The sequence below is a fragment of the Lytechinus pictus genome, chromosome 8, assembly GCF_037042905.1.
Source record: "Lytechinus pictus isolate F3 Inbred chromosome 8, Lp3.0, whole genome shotgun sequence".
Lineage (NCBI taxonomy): Eukaryota > Metazoa > Echinodermata > Echinoidea > Temnopleuroida > Toxopneustidae > Lytechinus > Lytechinus pictus.
In genome coordinates, this window is record NC_087252.1 from 26,338,966 (window position 1) to 26,357,425 (window position 18,460).

At 37.7% G+C, this 18,460-nt stretch overlaps 1 protein-coding gene across 1 annotated transcript in view; it reads right to left on the reverse strand.

The window, feature by feature from the left end:
- LOC129266969 (uncharacterized) overlaps positions 1-18,460 on the reverse strand; it is a 248,295-nt gene that overhangs the window by 215,756 nt on the left and 14,079 nt on the right. The window contains exons 11-19 of the mRNA XM_064104176.1: positions 17,941-18,141; positions 17,287-17,463; positions 14,634-14,771; positions 12,468-12,572; positions 11,826-11,945; positions 10,912-11,007; positions 9,979-10,101; positions 953-1,048; positions 32-151 (exon numbers count right to left, since the gene is read on the reverse strand). Of these exons, the coding sequence (XP_063960246.1) occupies positions 32-151; positions 953-1,048; positions 9,979-10,101; positions 10,912-11,007; positions 11,826-11,945; positions 12,468-12,572; positions 14,634-14,771; positions 17,287-17,463; positions 17,941-18,141 (1,176 nt within the window). The remainder of the gene's footprint in view (positions 1-31; positions 152-952; positions 1,049-9,978; positions 10,102-10,911; positions 11,008-11,825; positions 11,946-12,467; positions 12,573-14,633; positions 14,772-17,286; positions 17,464-17,940; positions 18,142-18,460) is intronic.

Sequence of the window (18,460 nt, forward strand, 5' to 3'; positions counted from 1 at the left end):
ACAATGACCTTCAAAATGACCGTGTACTTACATGATCTTCCATCAGCTCCTAGCTGGTATCCTACTGGGCATGTGCAATGATAGCTGCCAAAGGTGTTGACACATTGAACACTGCAAGGACTCATGTCCGTTACGATGCATTCATTCACATCTAAAAGAGAAATGGCAATGAAACTTGAAATGATGTGAAATGAATAACAGGCACTCCAAACCAGCGACCACCTCAGGATATATACTTGTGATTTAAACTGTTGACTAACAATTTCTGTAATTCCCAAAGGATTTGTGCAGGGATCACCTATTGTTATGATAAACTGTATTTTCGTCTTTGTGTATAACTTATTGTTAAAGCCATCGGAAACCAAATTTCTTTGTATACACACATTGACCAATAAAAGAATCTTGAATCTCGTTCCAGAGGGTAATGGGTTAATCATAAAAGTTAAAGACAGTTTCAATACTGACGGAATCAAAATAACGTATATTGCCATAATTGATGACTGACAATTAACTATTAATTGTGAAAAAAAAAAAAGACCTTGGGAGCGTTTCATGAAAGGACTTGCCGCACACGTTTTTCTGACAAGTCCCATTTTATCCAACAGTTATCATAGGACCAGCGCTTCTCGACCAATCAAATCCAAGGGAAATTGTCAGAACTTACAACTTGTCGGACAAAATCTGAATCATAATAGTTGGTCATTTCTAGGCAATCGGGGGAATCTTTTCCCAGAATAACAGGATGGGATGCACTGTAACAACGTATGGTGCGGTTGACACAACGTTGGAGAATGATGTCTGGGCCCTGTACCATGAAGTTTGATGATTGATTGTAGCGTTGATTTCTAAGATTGATCATACACAATACTTAATGCAATCAATCATAGAAATCAGCCTTATGTTCAAACACTCAGATTCTATGTTACAGGGCCAAGGTCATCCTCACACTCACCATACTGGCATGTTGGTCCTTGGAATCCAGGTGGACACACACATCGTCTATTGACACAGGTTCCATTGTTCTGACACGGTGGGAAGCATTGACCGCCTGAACAAAAATGTAAAAAATAAAGAATTTTAAATGCCAAGGGTTTGATTCACAAACAGTTAAGTGCGACTTTACCCTAAATAGACTGGGCTATTTCGACGCCTAAGAAGACTGGGGGGGCTGATTCTGTACATTTACCTATATATGTGCCATAAATATTTATTACCATGAGAGGCCTAATTACCCTTTTCAGTCTGTTTTGGTAAGAAGCTGAATATATGAGAAAATTTAATCCTTCAGAAAGGCTAAATTGGAGAGAAGATTAAACTTTGGAAAAAATGGATTTGTTTTGGATTAAACGCCATATAATCATTATAACGTTTGTTTTAAATTATCTATCTCAAAGATACCATAGCAAATTTGTCAACACGTCAATTTACAGCAGTGCGTTATCTTCAGCATCAGAATTTTCACGTTCATGAATTAACGGAGGTGCTGCAGTTCGTCACCTTTTATGTCCAAAATTCAGCAATGTTCATTTGTGTCCCGTCATAGAAGTAAGTTTCGTAGATTAATCAGATAATAGGGGAGATAATGTGTTGATTATATAATTATGACAAGAAACTCAAAGAGAGTTATTGACGAAAAACAGAAGTAAAAATTCATTATAAATGTACACGTGAAAAGAGGTTGAAGTTAGAAGACAATTTTTTGGCTCAAAAGGCTCGTGTGAAATCTAATCACAATTGTCTTAAATGCATATAACTGAAATTTGTGTTATAAAGTAAAAGTTTCAAGATGTCTAAAATCTGATTATTTAATTAATGAAAAGCTTCAGTTGAAAGCTTTGTTTAGTTTTTTGGAAGCAACTGGTTATGTTGGAAAATGTGAATATAAACATTTCCAGGAAGTTTAGTTCGGTTTGGATTCATAATCTAAGCAAAAGTATGAAAATACAAGACTTCTTTTTTTGTGAGAATGAAGAGACAAAATATCTGGTTTATTTTCATATTACAAAGATTATATTGTATTTTAAAGCATATCTATGCTTAAGACAAGTTGTTCATTGTGAGGTGAAAGTGCATAAATATAGATCTATACAAAAGGATACAAAAACATGTTCATGAGTCTGATACATGAACATTTGGTGAATTCATGAAGTGTATTTTGAAGAGGTAGAAATAAGTTTCTGGCAAAACTAGTTTTGGTTCATGAATAATTGCATGTGCATTTAATTTAGAGAAAACCAGTTTTAAAAGCTATTAGGGATTTGTTTCGGCATAGTTGGACTCAACTATGCGTTGTTGGCGCCCTGCCAAAATTGGGCATTGACTTTTTATGCCTTTTATATAAAAAGTGATTTTGATAGAAAATGATATTGTCTGCTACATTCAGACTTTCAGTTGGTTTATATTAGTCTTAATCCATGCTTTTACTATAAACAATGAAAGTCAATCTTGGTCAGAATATTTAGTAATACTTTGATGGACAAATGTAAATGCATCAAGACCAGGTTACACAAGATATTCATATTTAAGTGCATGTTTTAATTCAGGATGAGATGACTCAAAATATGCTGTTTTGTTTTATCATTTCAGATTGAATAAAATCTACAAATCTACTGTAGAAATATCTCAATTCCATGGTTCACATCTCGGCTTGTTCTGTACTATCCATAAATTCAATTTCTACGCATACTCTGGGAATAGTACAAGAAGGACAAGATGGCTGAAAGAGCAGGCGAACTGAAGGTGAAGCGGAGGTCGGCAAAGGGGAAGTTCACAAGGACTTTGAATCAAGTTCAGGCCCTGATTGACCGTGAAAGATCCAGCAAAGAGGTTGATGAGGGCTTTCAGGAATGTCAGAAATGCTACAAGGATCTGGAAGAGAAGCATGACGTATACTGTGAGCTTCTTGATGATTCGGCATATGAATCAGAGCAGGCATGGATAGAAGATTGCATGAATAACTTCATGCAAGTGAAAGCGAAGGTTTGTGACTTTCTCGAGAAAAATAGCATTGGAAATATCAGCTCTGGAGGAGTAAGAAATGCAACTCAATGTAAGGTGCAGGTTGAAAAACCTAAGTTACCCAGGTTTTCAGGAGATATTAGAGAATATCAAACTTTTAAGTCCGACTTCAAGCATCTCATTGAAACCAGATATGCCGAAAGGGATTGCATAACAATTATGCGTACTAGCCTGCAAGGGAAACCACTGGAAATAATTCAAGGGATAGGAACCGACTATCTAGCAGCATGGGAGCAACTTGATATCATGTACGGTGATCCGAGGAATCTAGCCGATGCTATCATATCTGACATCACAAAGTTCAAGAACTTAAAGGACGGTGAGGATGCAAGGTTCATCGAGTTTGCCGGATTAGTTAGGAGGAGCTACAACACTCTGAAACAGATAAATAAGGAAGAGGATATGAACAATTCTCATATGTTGGCGTTGATAGAACGGAAGCTTACAAATGAAGATCGTAAGATTTGGTTACGTCTGCATAGGTCACCCACTTTAAAGGGCTTGATGGACTGGATGAGCGAGGAACTACAGACTCGCATTCGGGCGACTGCATCCATTCGAGAAGGAAGGTCAGATAACAGGACCAAGCAAGGTGCATCCATACACCAAGTTATGAACCAAGACAAAGGCAATGATGTGGTTCGTAAGCAGGACTTTAAGTGTTGGCACTGTAAATCCAATGATCACTGGATTGATAAGTGTCAAATGATTATCAGAATGAGCCAACCAGAAAGGTACGACTTGATGAAGGCGAACAGAGCGTGCTTTAGCTGTCTGAAGCGGGCCAGCAAGGAACACCGCATGACCACATGTAGACGAAGAAGGAAGTGCGACCAATGCCCCTCATATCATCATCCTTTGCTGCATTCAACAATCGAAAAAAGGGAGTCTACAGTGGACGTGGCAAGTATCGGATCAAGTGAGACTCTGTTACCAATACTGTCAGTCAAGGTTCAAGGTACGAAGGGAGCGGTCATTGGTAACTGTTTGTTGGACTCTGGGTCTCAAGTGACACTCATCAGGACGGAGATTGCAAAGACACTTAATCTCGAGGGTGATCCAATCCAAGTCGTGATCACAAAAGTTGGCGGAGATAGAGAGACTGCTGATTCCAAGTTATATCGGGTTAAGCTTGAGTCTTTGGATACCCATAAAGTCATTGTGGTACAAGCTATCGGACTAGATGTCATCAACGATAATATCACAGGTGTTAATGTTAGAGAGTTAGCAAGGATTTTCCATCTTGACAAACTCTACAGAGGTTCTGGACCAATTGATCTACTCATCGGTGCCGACTATGCAAAACTTCATCTTGGGAATGGAAAGCCAAGAGAGAGAGGACATCTAGTTGCTAAGCGAACACCACTAGGCTGGGTGGTGTTTGGTGGTAAACCAGGCCAGAAGAGTGGAAACGTACTCAATGTACAAGTAATCAGGAATCCCATTGATCTGCAGGATTTTTGGACGACAGAGTCTATGGGAGTGGCCTGTCCAGATAAAGAGGTAGATGAACAGAAGTTTATCATCAATGCTTGTCAGAAGAAAGGACGACAGTGGCTGGTTCCATATCCATGGCAGAGAAACCCAAAGGAACTGCCAGACAACAAGGTACTGGTGGAAAAAATGCTCTGTGCTACAGAGAAAAGGTTGCTGAAGAATGCTGAGCATGCCAAAGCCTATGATAATCAAATTAAGGAAATGGTACAGATGGGTTTCGCAAGGAAAATGACAAATGAGGAAATGGAGTCGTATGAGGGCCCTGTGCATTATATTCCTCATCATGCAGTGTTGCGACCGGAAAAGAAGAGCACACCGATAAGAATTGTCTTCAATTCCTCTTCAGTGTTTGCTGGCAAGTGTCTCAACGACTTCTGGATGAAAGGACCTGACCTCTTAAATAACTTGTTTGGAGTCATCCTACGTTTCCGGGAGAGGTCAGTAGCAGTTTGTGCAGATATCTCAAAAATGTACCACAGGGTGCTGATACCCGAGTCTGATCAGCACGTACACAGGTTTTTATGGAGAGATTTGCAAGTGAACAGAAAGCCTGATACGTATGTGATGCAAGTCGTGACGTTTGGAGATAAGCCGGCTCCAGCAATGGCGCAGACAGCACTGAGACTCACTGCAGAAGAAGGCCGTGCTCAGTCTCCAGAGGCTGCAGATGTATTGAAAAGAGATACATACATGGATGACATCTGCACATCTACAGATACGATAGAGCAAGCTAAAGCCTTAACCAAGGACATTGACATGATTCTTGCTGATGGTGGGTTTAAGGTGAAAGGCTGGACTTCCAACATACAGCTAAAAGGTCCAGAGGCAAACGAAATGGAGAAAACTATGATGGAAAGTCTAGCAGAGGAGAAGGTGCTAGGAGTCTTCTGGGATAGAGAGAAGGATGAGTTCTCTTACAGAGTGAAAGTTGACAAGTTCATAGATAGGAGACTAACCAAGAGAATCATCCTCAGTCAGGTTGCCCGAATCTTCGATCCGATTGGCTATACAGCACCATTTGTCATCCGGGCAAAAATTGGACTACAGCAACTATGGGAAAATGGCTATGACTGGGATGCAGTTCTTCCAGATGAATGTCAAATGGAATGGAAGAGATTCTTTCAAGAAATGGAAGAGCTCAAGGAGGTAACATTTGAAAGATGTCTGACTCCGAAAGAGGCAGTGGGTAAGCCGCTGCTCTGTATCTTCAGTGATGCTTCGATGCATGCCTTTGGAGCGTGTGCATACCTGAGGTGGGAAATGGATGGTGGAGGCTACATGACTAGATTTGTGGCAGCAAAATCACGAGTGGCACCACTCAAGCCACTAACAGTTCCACGCCTTGAGCTTCAGGCTGCAGTTCTTGCGAGTAGGTTATATAAGACGATATTGGAGGAGCTGAGGATTGAAATTGAGGATGTCATTTTAATGACAGACAGTACGATCGCCATCTCGTGGATTAGAGGTAGGGCGAAAACCTTCAAGACGTTTGTTGCAACAAGAGTGGGAGAAATCCAGACCAGTACAGACCCCAGCAAATGGAGACACATCTCTGGAGAAAGCAACATAGCAGATGTGTTATCAAGAGGACTGAAGGCAAGTGAGCTAGTGGGGTCATGGCAACGGGGTCCAGACTTTCTTCAAAAGTCAGCATCTGATTGGCCTGACGAAGTCAAGGTTCGTGAGGACCTTCCTGATGTTGAGAAGGAGAGGCGTAACGAGAAGACAGTTCTAAATGTGTCTCAGAGTCATCATCTGATTCATTACGAGAGGTTCTCTAACTGGAGGAAACTGGTCAGAGTAGCAGCATTGGTGATAAAGTTTGTAAAGAAACTCAAGGCCAGACGGCAGAAACAGGAAAAAGAGACCAGTATAGAGATTACGCCCACAGAACTAGATGACGGAGAAAAGTACATCATCAGAGATGTACAAAATGGCATGGAGTCTCGAATCAAAAAAGGAGAGCTGAAGTCTTTGAGTCCATTCATTGATGACTACGGCATCATACGGGTTGGAGGCAGGATAGATAAAGCGATTACGTCATTCGAGCAGAAGCATCCTGCCCTGCTACCATATGGACATCATGTTTCAAGACTGATTACTCGTCATGTACATGAGACGAGTCACAGTGGAGTAGCTGCAACCATGGCAAAGATAAGACTGAAATATTGGATTCTTCATGGTCACAAACTTGCCAAGACAGTTAAGTATAGATGTACCAGGTGCAGAGTGTTTCAGCACAAGACAGAGACCCAACAGATGTCAGACCTACCAAAAGAGAGATTGGTCCCAAGTACACCACCATTCCACTTCACTTCATGTGATTATTTCGGGCCGCTAACGGTGAAAGTGGGACGTAACAAGACATCAAAATATTATGGGGTGATATTCACCTGCTTGAACACTCGTGCTGTTCATCTGGAACTGGCAGTGGATTGCAGTACGATGGAATTCATACAGGTGCTAAGACGTTTCTTCTCTATCAGAGGACAACCGACGATGATCATGAGCGACAATGGTACCCAGTTCATAGGTGCAGAACGAAAACTAAGGAAGATGACGGACGGAATGTCTGACAACGAGCTGAAGGACTTTTGTGCAGAGAGAGGCACTACATGGAAGTTTGTAACTCCAGGGGCACCACATCAAAACGGGTGCGCCGAATCTTTGGTCAAGAGTTGCAAGCATGCATTGAAAAGGGCGATAGGTGATCAAGTGTTGTCGCCTTTTGAACTGTATACATGCTTAGTGGAGGTATCGAATCTTGTCAACCAAAGACCTATCGGCCGACTTCCAACTGATCCAGACGATGGCAGCTATATCTCACCGAACGACATGCTTCTAGGACGAGCTTCGGGGAGCGTAGCGCAAGGCCCATTCTTGAAGACGCGAAATCCAAGACACAGAGTGGAACTGGTTCAGCGCATTGTAGATTCTTTCTGGCAACGGTGGACAAGGGATGTTTTACCACTGTTAGCTCCAAGAAGGAAGTGGAATGTTCATCGACGCAATGTCTGCATTGGGGATGTAGTAATGCTCGCCGACATGAACTCTATACGCAGCAAGTGGACAATCGCTCGCGTGATTGAAGTTTACCCAGGTGACGACGGTAAAGTGCGGAATGTGAAAGTAAAGACTATGAACTCTGAATATCGTCGCCCAGTAACCAAGTTAGCAGTAATCTACCCTGTTGAGGGATACGAAGATTAGTACATAAGGATTGTAAGTTTTGAAACAATTTATCTGGAGCGCGAATTTGGCTGTTTTTTTTTTTGTTTCAATTTGTAATGAGGACAACCCCCTCATTGGGCGGGGAGGATGTTTTGGTAAGAAGCTGAATATATGAGAAAATTTAATCCTTCAGAAAGGCTAAATTGGAGAGAAGATTGAACTTTGGAAAAAATGGATTTGTTTTGGATTAAACGCCATATAATCATTATAACGTTTGTTTTAAATTATCTATCTCAAAGATACCATAGCAAATTTGTCAACAGGTCAATTTACAGCAGTGCGTTATCTTCAGCATCAGAATTTTCACGTTCATGAATTAACGGAGGTGCTGCAGTTCGTCACCTTTTATGTCCAAAATTCAGCAATGTTCATTTGTGTCCCGTCATAGAAGTAAGTTTCGTAGATTAATCAGATAATAGGGGAGATAATGTGTTGATTATATAATTATGACAAGAAACTCAAAGAGAGTTATTGACGAAAAACAGAAGTAAAAATTCATTATAAATGTACACGTGAAAAGAGGTTGAAGTTAGAAGACAATTTTTTGGCTCAAAAGGCTCGTGTGAAATCTAATCACAATTGTCTTAAATGCATATAACTGAAATTTGTGTTATAAAGTAAAAGTTTCAAGATGTCTAAAATCTGATTATTTAATTAATGAAAAGCTTCAGTTGAAAGCTTTGTTTAGTTTTTTGGAAGCAACTGGTTATGTTGGAAAATGTGAATATAAACATTTCCAGGAAGTTTAGTTCGGTTTGGATTCATAATCTAAGCAAAAGTATGAAAATACAAGACTTCTTTTTTTGTGAGAATGAAGAGACAAAATATCTGGTTTATTTTCATATTACAAAGATTATATTGTATTTTAAAGCATATCTATGCTTAAGACAAGTTGTTCATTGTGAGGTGAAAGTGCATAAATATAGATCTATACAAAAGGATACAAAAACATGTTCATGAGTCTGATACATGAACATTTGGTGAATTCATGAAGAGTATTTTGAAGAGGTAGAAATAAGTTTCTGGCAAAACTAGTTTTGGTTCATGAATAATTGCATGTGCATTTAATTTAGAGAAAACCAGTTTTAAAAGCTATTAGGGATTTGTTTCGGCATAGTTGGACTCAACTATGCGTTGTTGGCGCCCTGCCAAAATTGGGCATTGACTTTTTATGCCTTTTATATAAAAAGTGATTTTGATAGAAAATGATATTGTCTGCTACATTCAGACTTTCAGTTGGTTTATATTAGTCTTAATCCATGCTTTTACTATAAACAATGAAAGTCAATCTTGGTCAGAATATTTAGTAATACTTTGATGGACAAATGTAAATGCATCAAGACCAGGTTACACAAGATATTCATATTTAAGTGCATGTTTTAATTCAGGATGAGATGACTCAAAATATGCTGTTTTGTTTAATCATTTCAGATTGAATAAAATCTACAAATCTACTGTAGAAATATCTCAATTCCATGGTTCACATCTCGGCTTGTTCTGTACTATCCACAGTCCACAACTATTTCCTACATACAGAGAATAGACAAAGAATTATTCAACTAAATGCTGAATGCCAGACGCGGGGAAGAATACAGATAAATCATTATACCTTAAGTGAGTTCCCATATAAACTGTAGCATTTAAATGAGGTTTGTAGTCACTTTCAAAGAAAACCACTGTGACTAATGAATGACGTTGAGTACACTGTGGTCTCTTTCTTATCGACCTGCCTCGAGATAGGACACACCAGATAAGTCTCTTTATCAATGAGGCGTGTTCCATAAGATGTAAAAGCATGAAGGAGTGATGTCACAATACGGTCACAACTTGAACACATTTTTTATGAAATAAACATATTGTTCTAAAAGATTTGATATTATTCTAAATTATATACAAAAAATTGCCCTACTTTTACACAGTGCTCCACACTGGTCAACATTGTGTTCTTTCTATCAGGAATAATAATTTGCTTTTATATAGCGCGATATCGATCTACAACTGCTCAAAGCGCTTCACAATTATTAACCGGTCACTGGTTTCATAGCTTTTTAGCATCCTATTTAGGTGCACATTCGCACCTGGGTGAGAGTGGCAAAGTGTGGACTGACGCCTTGCTAAAGGGCGCTAGGCCATTGTGAGATTCAAAATCATAACCCTCTGACTACAAGGCGAGAGTCAGAACCGCTACGCCACGACGCTTCCACAATGGATAGTACCATGGTTCCACATTACCTGAGCATGTATGTCCATCAGGGTTGACTGTTGATCCAAGAGGACAGAAGCAGACATAGCTACCTAGTATATTCCTGCAGATGTGCTCGCAACCTCCATTCTGATTAGAACACTCATCCACATCTGTATAAGGGAGAAGGTCAAATGTTGGAATGATAAAAAAAATTTAAAGCTTAACTAAAGTAGTTGCAGTGAACAATGACTTCAAGAGAAAGTCTCTAATATCAAGTTCAATTGTCACACATCATTGCAGATATAGTTATAGTTTGTTTATGTGAACTTAACTTTGTGAAATAATGACATCTAAGTGGAAAATTGAGCACACTTATAATGGCCAACACAGATAAGCACTTGTGGGACTGCATATTATTATTGCATGGAAAATTACCTTTCAGCTGGCTGGAATGGCTTATTTTGCTATAAAACCTTCCCTCTAATAATTTTTTATCACACAGAATGTGCTTTAACTTCATACGGGCACAATATAAGTGATATCTCTTTTAATTTCCTTTAAAAAAGTACATATTTTTATAGCACCTTGTACACACAATACAAAGAGATGCCATCCCAGGGCCCCGCCTTACAAAGAGTTACGATTGATCCAATCAATTGTATCTACGGACGGCCAGCAACGTCAACAAGTATTATGCATGTTTGTTCAAAATATTTTCTAGCTATGATGTATATTCATGCACTAATTATTTTCTTAAAAATTCACTGTGCTTCTCTTCGTTTACAAAGGACATTGTTCAAATTTCCTGTAGAAAAATTTATGACACTGATGGATTTCCATAGAGTTACGATTGATAGGATCAATCACTACTCTTTGTTAGATGGGAGCCTGGTTTGCATAGGAAATAAAATATACCAATTATCAGGCAGTGAAAGCATTGGTCTAATTCCAGTGCGTACATGTACATGCAAAGTCCTTACCTTGGAAACACGTCGCTCCTGTGTATCCTCTTGGACAGATACACCTGCTATTGTTACATACACCTCCGTTCATACACTCTGGGAAGCAGCCAACACCTGCAAACAGAATACAATGAGAGTGCATGTTCAAACACTACACCTCAAAGAAAGGTTTAAATCTAGTGTTTAACACTTCCATTCATATACATGGGAAGCAACCAACACATTCAAACAGAATGCAATGAGAGTGCATGTTCAAACACTACACCTCAAAGAAAGGTTTAAATCTAGTGTTTAACACTTCCATTCATATACATGAGAAGCAACCAACACATTCAAACAGAATGCAATGAGAGTGCATGTTCAAACACTGCACCTCAAAGAAAGGTTTAACACTTCCATTCATATACATGAGAAGCAACCAACACATTCAATTGGAATGCAATGATTGCGGATGTTAGTACACTATACTAATCTGAAAAAGACACATCCATCCGTATACTCCATGATGTAACCAACATCTACAATGGCATACTGATATGTAACTGTATGCAGGGTGTGAACCAAGTGTTTAGGGACATTTTTATAGCTTTGAGAGAATTCAGGAAGGTTCTTCAGCTATGAACAAGGATAAGAAAAAGAAGAATTGGAATCATAAGAAGAAAGAGGAAGAAGAAGAAGACGAACAAGAAAAGTTGATAAACAAAATTAAAACAAAAGAACAGAACAGAATAGAAATAGAAAAAAGGTAACAAAATAAAAGAATCAAGGCAAACAATTCGAGAGCGACGACAACAAGTAGAGCAATAAATCAGAAGCAGATAATGTAGAAGATGATAACTAGGAAGGAATGACAATTAATTACTTTTCAAATATTATCAATACAGTATATCAAAACTAATTAGAAAGACATTTTATCATAGTGTTTAGCTTACTACTGCAAGTGACACCATCAGCATTGAGATTAGAACCGGCCGGGCAGATACAGGCGTAGCTTCCGAAGGTGTTTCTACATTGATACTGGCAAAGGTCTCGTTGCAGACACTCATTGATATCTGATAAAGAAAGTATACAGAGAAAAATACATTTAAGTGCTCCTAAAGAAGTACAGAAGGAGAAAGCATTTTTCTAAATATGAAACATAACCGATACAATCATTATGATAAAGATGAAAGGAATTAGATTACACCATAATATCTAACATTTGTAAATAATAAAGAAGTATTTTAACATTGTATACCCTTAAAGCGCACTTTTAAAAGTCTGACACAAAACACAGATTTTCTGAGGTAAAGTAAACTTTGATCCAGACTGCCAAATGAGTTCACTAGATTCCAGAGCCTTAACTGGTCTCACTCAATTCCTTAAATAATTCAAATAGAATCATGTAAGCCTCCAAAGACAAAAATGTATTTATTTCTAAATTCTTTGTCTCCTTGAATCCTTGAGAATGGTTTGTGAAAACAGTAATGCATAGTTTGACTGATTGATTTATAGTCCATCATATCCAATTGATTGATTAATTGATTGATTGATGCATGGATGGGTGGATCAATTAATCACTTTGTTATACATACCAGTGGCACATGTTCTTCCTGTTAGACCTGGTTGACAAACACACCTTCCCTCCACACATGAGCCTCCATTGAGACAGGGTGGTTGACAGACTTCTGGGTTTTCACCTGGAAATATATACACACCAAGGGGAATTTCACAAACAGTTAAGTCTGACTAAATGTCATGCTTAAGTGCCAACAGATGCATGTTATTTAAAACAGAATCTAACTGATTAATAAGCAGTAGCATGCAGAGTTCTGCTCATGGTCTAACCTATGAGGTGAAGTATGTACATGTACCACGCAAAAAATGGGAATTTAAGTACAATTTTTAGTCACACTTAAATCTTTGTGAAACCCCTCCCAGAAAACAATATTGATATTACTCATTGAATTCATATTGACATGTTCATATTCTTCATAAAAGAACCTCTGTTAAAAGAGGGTGCCTGGCTAACCTGAGGGTTATAACATTCAAGTATAAACAACAGCATCAATTCATTTTACTTCAAACATTTTCACATTTACACATACACACACCTCTGCCCATTACACAAAACTGTGCGATATTTAGTAAAATTGATTTTTATGATTTATCATACATAATAACGAATGCAATCAATCATATAACTTAGTCTTATGATCAATAACTAGGCTTTGTGTTACGAGTCATAGAACACTGATTGCACTTCCTATTGCGTCAAATTTATATTGGTTAAGATAACAGGAGATGCCCTCCACACAAGAGCCTCCATTCCTACAAGGATGCAACAAAACCTGTGCAGTTTTCTCTGCAAAATTTAGAAGTGATTGTACCTTTGAAGCTGATATTTTAGCATACAGTCATACAGTAATATTCCACATTCACTTTTATACAAAGAAAAAAAATCAATCATCATGAAAGGTAAAAAACATGGAATTTATATTACATTATAGTAGCTTACCTGTGACATCAGAAAATTAAAACTTTAAAGTCCATACCCATCAGTCTCTGATAGACTTATACCTCTAATATCATAATTGCATATTGCTGTTCTATATTTTTTATTGATATTTATATAAAGAAATGTATTTATTTTGATATACTTTTATGTTTATGCTTATGTTTATGCTTATAAGTGATTGTGTGATATAAACTTAGTTCTCCAGAACATCACAAATGAAAAATTCTTCCCTGCCGGCACGTCTTATTTTGCTCTTTCTCTTATATCTTTTTATTTGTACCGGTATATCTGTTAATCTATGGTCAAGTAAATAATAATGATGTTTCTCTAATTCTTCTTTGAAAAAAGTCATCTGGCTGGACTTCCCCATTTAATATAACCCCTCACTTCTATCAGCACATGTTATAATGTATCATTAAAGCATCTCTTCTGAACCTAACTCATCCACTTAGATAATGACACACACTTCCTGAAACACTCGGGAATGACAAGACCAAAGTCACAATCTATCAAATCATCCATGTTTTCCTACTGTCAAAATGTCTTCCCTTTCCTCCCCGAGTCAATTTCAAGATCTCCATAAATTGTGCATTGGATGTGGTTGCCATGGCAACCTGGAACCTATTTTACTCATGGACAGACAAGAGAAAAGATGGAATCTATTGATGAATGCTTCCTGCATTCTTCTTTTATTTTGGAGATGAGGTTGCTTCTCTAGGGAGCACCTAGCTCCGTATTGAAGCCCACATGGTATTAGAGATGCCCTACTCCCATTTCCTTTTTTAAAGGGGAAGTTCACCCTGAACATTTTTTTACAAAAGTGACCATCCCACTATTCTTAAGCTTCACTCTCCAAGTTCCAGTAATTGAACAAAAAACATTGAAATCAAAAGATTAACTTACTAAAAGAAAAGCAAACATTGCAATATTATAAACACCGAACTACGTGCAATCAATTGCAAATATCCTGTTGCAATTTTACAAGTGATGGATCCATTTTAGCAGTAGAAAATCAGATTACACTTCTTGCTTCATGGAGCAGATTAGCAATCATTCACAAATTTACAATTAACTGCAAGACATACAATTGATTTGGGTCCAAAAATAAAAATCCATTTGATCACAAGTTTCTTGCAACGTCCCATAAGTGTCATTGTCTCGGTCTTAATCTCTATCTCATCTGATACTGTCTCAGTTCCAACACTGCTCCTTAGAACGAATGACAAAAACGGAGGGTGCTCACCATATTCACAAGCAGGGCCAAAGAAGCCCCAGAGACAGGCACATGCTGTGGGACAAGCTGGCATGCCGGTGCAATGTGGAGCATAGCGGCAGGTGCCCCCGTTCACACAATCTGGGCTACACATAGGGGATCTGGGTACTGGGAAATGATGCGTTCAGACAATCAAACTGTAAACATGCAAACTGGCTGGAACAGTATGAACAGCTCATGAGTATACACAGTGATGAGAAATGGTGCAAATGGATAAAAGCATGTTAAAATGAAGAGCTATAAAGAATGTGAATTCAATGATATAAAAACAATCTTCCAATCAAGTGTCTATTTCAATTAAAGATTATTGAAAATATCTTTGAAAATCTTTTTGGGAAATTTTTTATACCTACATGGTTTTTGCCCCAGTAACATGTGTTTTCTACCATTTTTAGTACTTAAGCTTTTAATGATAATGGGATGCAACATAATTGCTAGGTATATTGTTTTCCTCATATCATTAGTCAAGATATCATGCCCCTATCCCACCAGAAATCTTTTCCCAATGAAGCAAATTAATGCCTGTCATCTGAATCAAAGGTACAATTCAATTAGCTGATCCCCAAAGTTACAGCAATATGTGTTTCAAAAAAAAAAATTAGCATCAGCAAATAATAAACCAATTCCCATGAAATTTCATAATAAAGTCATTTCAAACAGAGACATATACACTTGATAAGAAAGATTTCCAAATTTGATGAAAACAAAATAATGATCATTATGAATATGATGACACAGGAGTGTTGTATGATGCCATGAAAATTATTTAACAATATCTAAATGAAATAAAGCCGTCAATAATGAAGACAGATTATGGATGGGCATATTAAATTGATGAAAATAAAGTTCTCAGGGCGATGACATAGATGATTGAAAAATGATCAACACATTCTTACAGCAAAGCATGACTGAGTGAGTTAACATATATAAGCAATAACTCCACCATCGAATACTTAAATGTCAAAGTGTAAAAACTAAATATAACATAAACTAAACATAACTGAGTTTATTCCTAAAAAAATGACCATTAAAGAAAGAGGCCAAAATGAAACAATAGTTCAAAATAAAAACACAAATTTGCATATAGACAATGTGATGATATATTTAAGAGTTCAATATATCAAACGATTAATACTATGAAAAGTAAAATGGTTAGAAATAAATGGTAAAGAAAATAAGACTTGATTTATTCTTCTATTTTTGACAACAGATGAGTAATTCAATTTTGAAAAACAAAAGAGGCATGTTGTACAAATACCCACGATTCAAAAGATATTGAAGAAAAATTCATATTCATATTCCTTTCATGCATGACTGTTTATATCATTCTTCAAAAATAATATATTTCTTTAAAAATCCAATATAGGATGGATCAATGATCTCAGAGAAAAAAAAAGATAAAAGAATTGGTAAATTTGTTTTAATATAGTTAAATATGGTGTAAGTAAACATAATTACTTCAACAATAAATTACAATATCTTCTAAAAATATTCTTTTAAGAATATTGAAGAATTACACTGATTTTTGGTAGATTGACATTGTACTCTCTTTAACATTCTCAAATATTGTTTCATCTGGCATTTTAACAGTAACCAAAAAGTGTAAACATTTTTTTAGAATAGATGAATTCTCTACATCTGACATCTTTCTTTTATTATCAAAATTCTTACTTATTTATAAAAAAAATCTCTACATGAGATTCTAATCCTAATTCAAAATAAGAAACTATATACATATTCACACATTGAGATCAACTAGACAGTTAATAAATAATCATTTGAATTTCAAAAAGGGATAATGACTACAAGCAATTTGTCCATCGCTTCTAAGTACATTGCATTGTACGCTACAATAGAGAAAGTTGTGCATTAGCTTTAAACTTAGCTGGGAAATAAAATATGCTGTACAAGTGACATAACATTCCCATTAATGATAAAACTGTGGATTCAATACTTTTCGGAAATGGACAAAAAAAAATTGCTACATTTTATAACAGACAATGGAAATCGCTATATCACTAATTTATAGGTTAAATCTGCATAACTATCTACAATACACATATAAATGAATACACTTATGCCTACATGTATATGATATCTAACTATCTTATCCAGTTTATCGTTAAAAAAAGCGGGCTGATAAACCTTAACCAGTGTATTAGTTTGTTGGGCTTCTTTTTATTGTCTCTTTCTTCTTTTTAGATACTTTGTATTTAGAGACAGCCTTATTGAGGTCTAAATTAGAATGATTTTCTTTAACATGAAGTCTCTATAACACTACAGCCACACCAGTGAAACCGACTACACACCACACCATTGTATATCACTGGAATTAGCATCATAGGTTTGATCAGCCTGGAGTCAGTTTCGCAAGTGTGACTGTGGTATGAGACTATTGGTGAGACTGGCAACCACAGACTTATATTACAGGAGGTTTTTCTTTTGGCTTGTTGCAGAAATGTTCAAGATGTTTTTAATGAAAGGTCAATCTTCCCACGATATGTCTACCAAGATGCAATCAGATCCTAAGAAACAGACAATGAAGTGCTAGTCCAGGGACTGCGGCAAGCATGCAAGCAAGTAAGGGGTGTAGCCCCCGCAGAGGGCCTGGCCCCTATCCTACCTTCAAAGCAGGTGTGTCCATCAGGGCTAAGGGTGTAACCTGGGGGACAGGTGCAGTAGTAGCCCCCTGGGATGTTGACGCAGGAATGACTGCACTTGGGCTCTGGTCCATCAGGGCAGCGGGGGTCTCGGCAGGGCATGGTGGTTCCTGCGTTGGCCACATTGCACTCATTCAGATCTACAGAAATGAATTAAAATGTGGCAACAGTTAAAGTTTAATCTTCATGTAATGGCAAAACATTGCTCTATACACTTGTAATGTATTACGTTAAAATCTCTTGCTCCCAAGTCATCATTACAGATGGTAAAATCAAGCTACAAGGTAGACCACAACCATCTGAGATCCTGTCTTCAATTGAACAAACTGATGAACAAACTGACCATCTCTTGGTTAAATCTCTCAAATCAGGGGCAACTATCACAGGTGATACAATATAACCCTGAGGAACACTCAAATCAATCATTACTTTTGACATCAGATCATTATCCATCTTTGAAATCTATCTTGCAATATACCAATATGTCTAAAACTGGAGTCTCTCAGCCCTTGGGTACATCTAACTATCAAAGGGGGTAAACCCTAGCCCTGAGGTACACTGAAATCATTTGTGACCCTCGATAACAAATGCCTTAATCATTTTAATATCAAGCTTACCTTGGCAAAGACCAGTCTCGTGGTTGAGTCTCTCACCCCTGGGGCAGTTATCGCAGGTGGTACAGTCTGGTCCTGGGGTGCACTGCCTCTGGTCCACATGAAGCAGGTAACCTTCCTCGCAGGAGCATACATAGCTACCAAGGGTGTTACGACAGTTGTGCTGGCAGCCTCCCTGAGTGGGCGTGGCACATTCATCAACATCTGGAGAAAAAGGGCATGATGTGTAAAGATAATCACAAAGGTAACTTTGCCTAAGTCAATTTTTATAGGACTGCATAAGTCTTTTCAACTTAGGAGAAATTTGACTTGAAGATGGGTACCCCAGTAAGATGCGAAAACCTATGTACATGTAGTATGCCTAGCAACTGAGTCTTGGAACTCTTGTTTGAATGGTCCCTAGGGAGTGGAGAGAGTGCATACATTATGTGTGGGCCTGCCAGGATCCTGTGACTGGGTAATAATAATTACAATCCAAAGTGCTTAGAAACAAAGTATTAAGTGCTACACACATGTAACTATT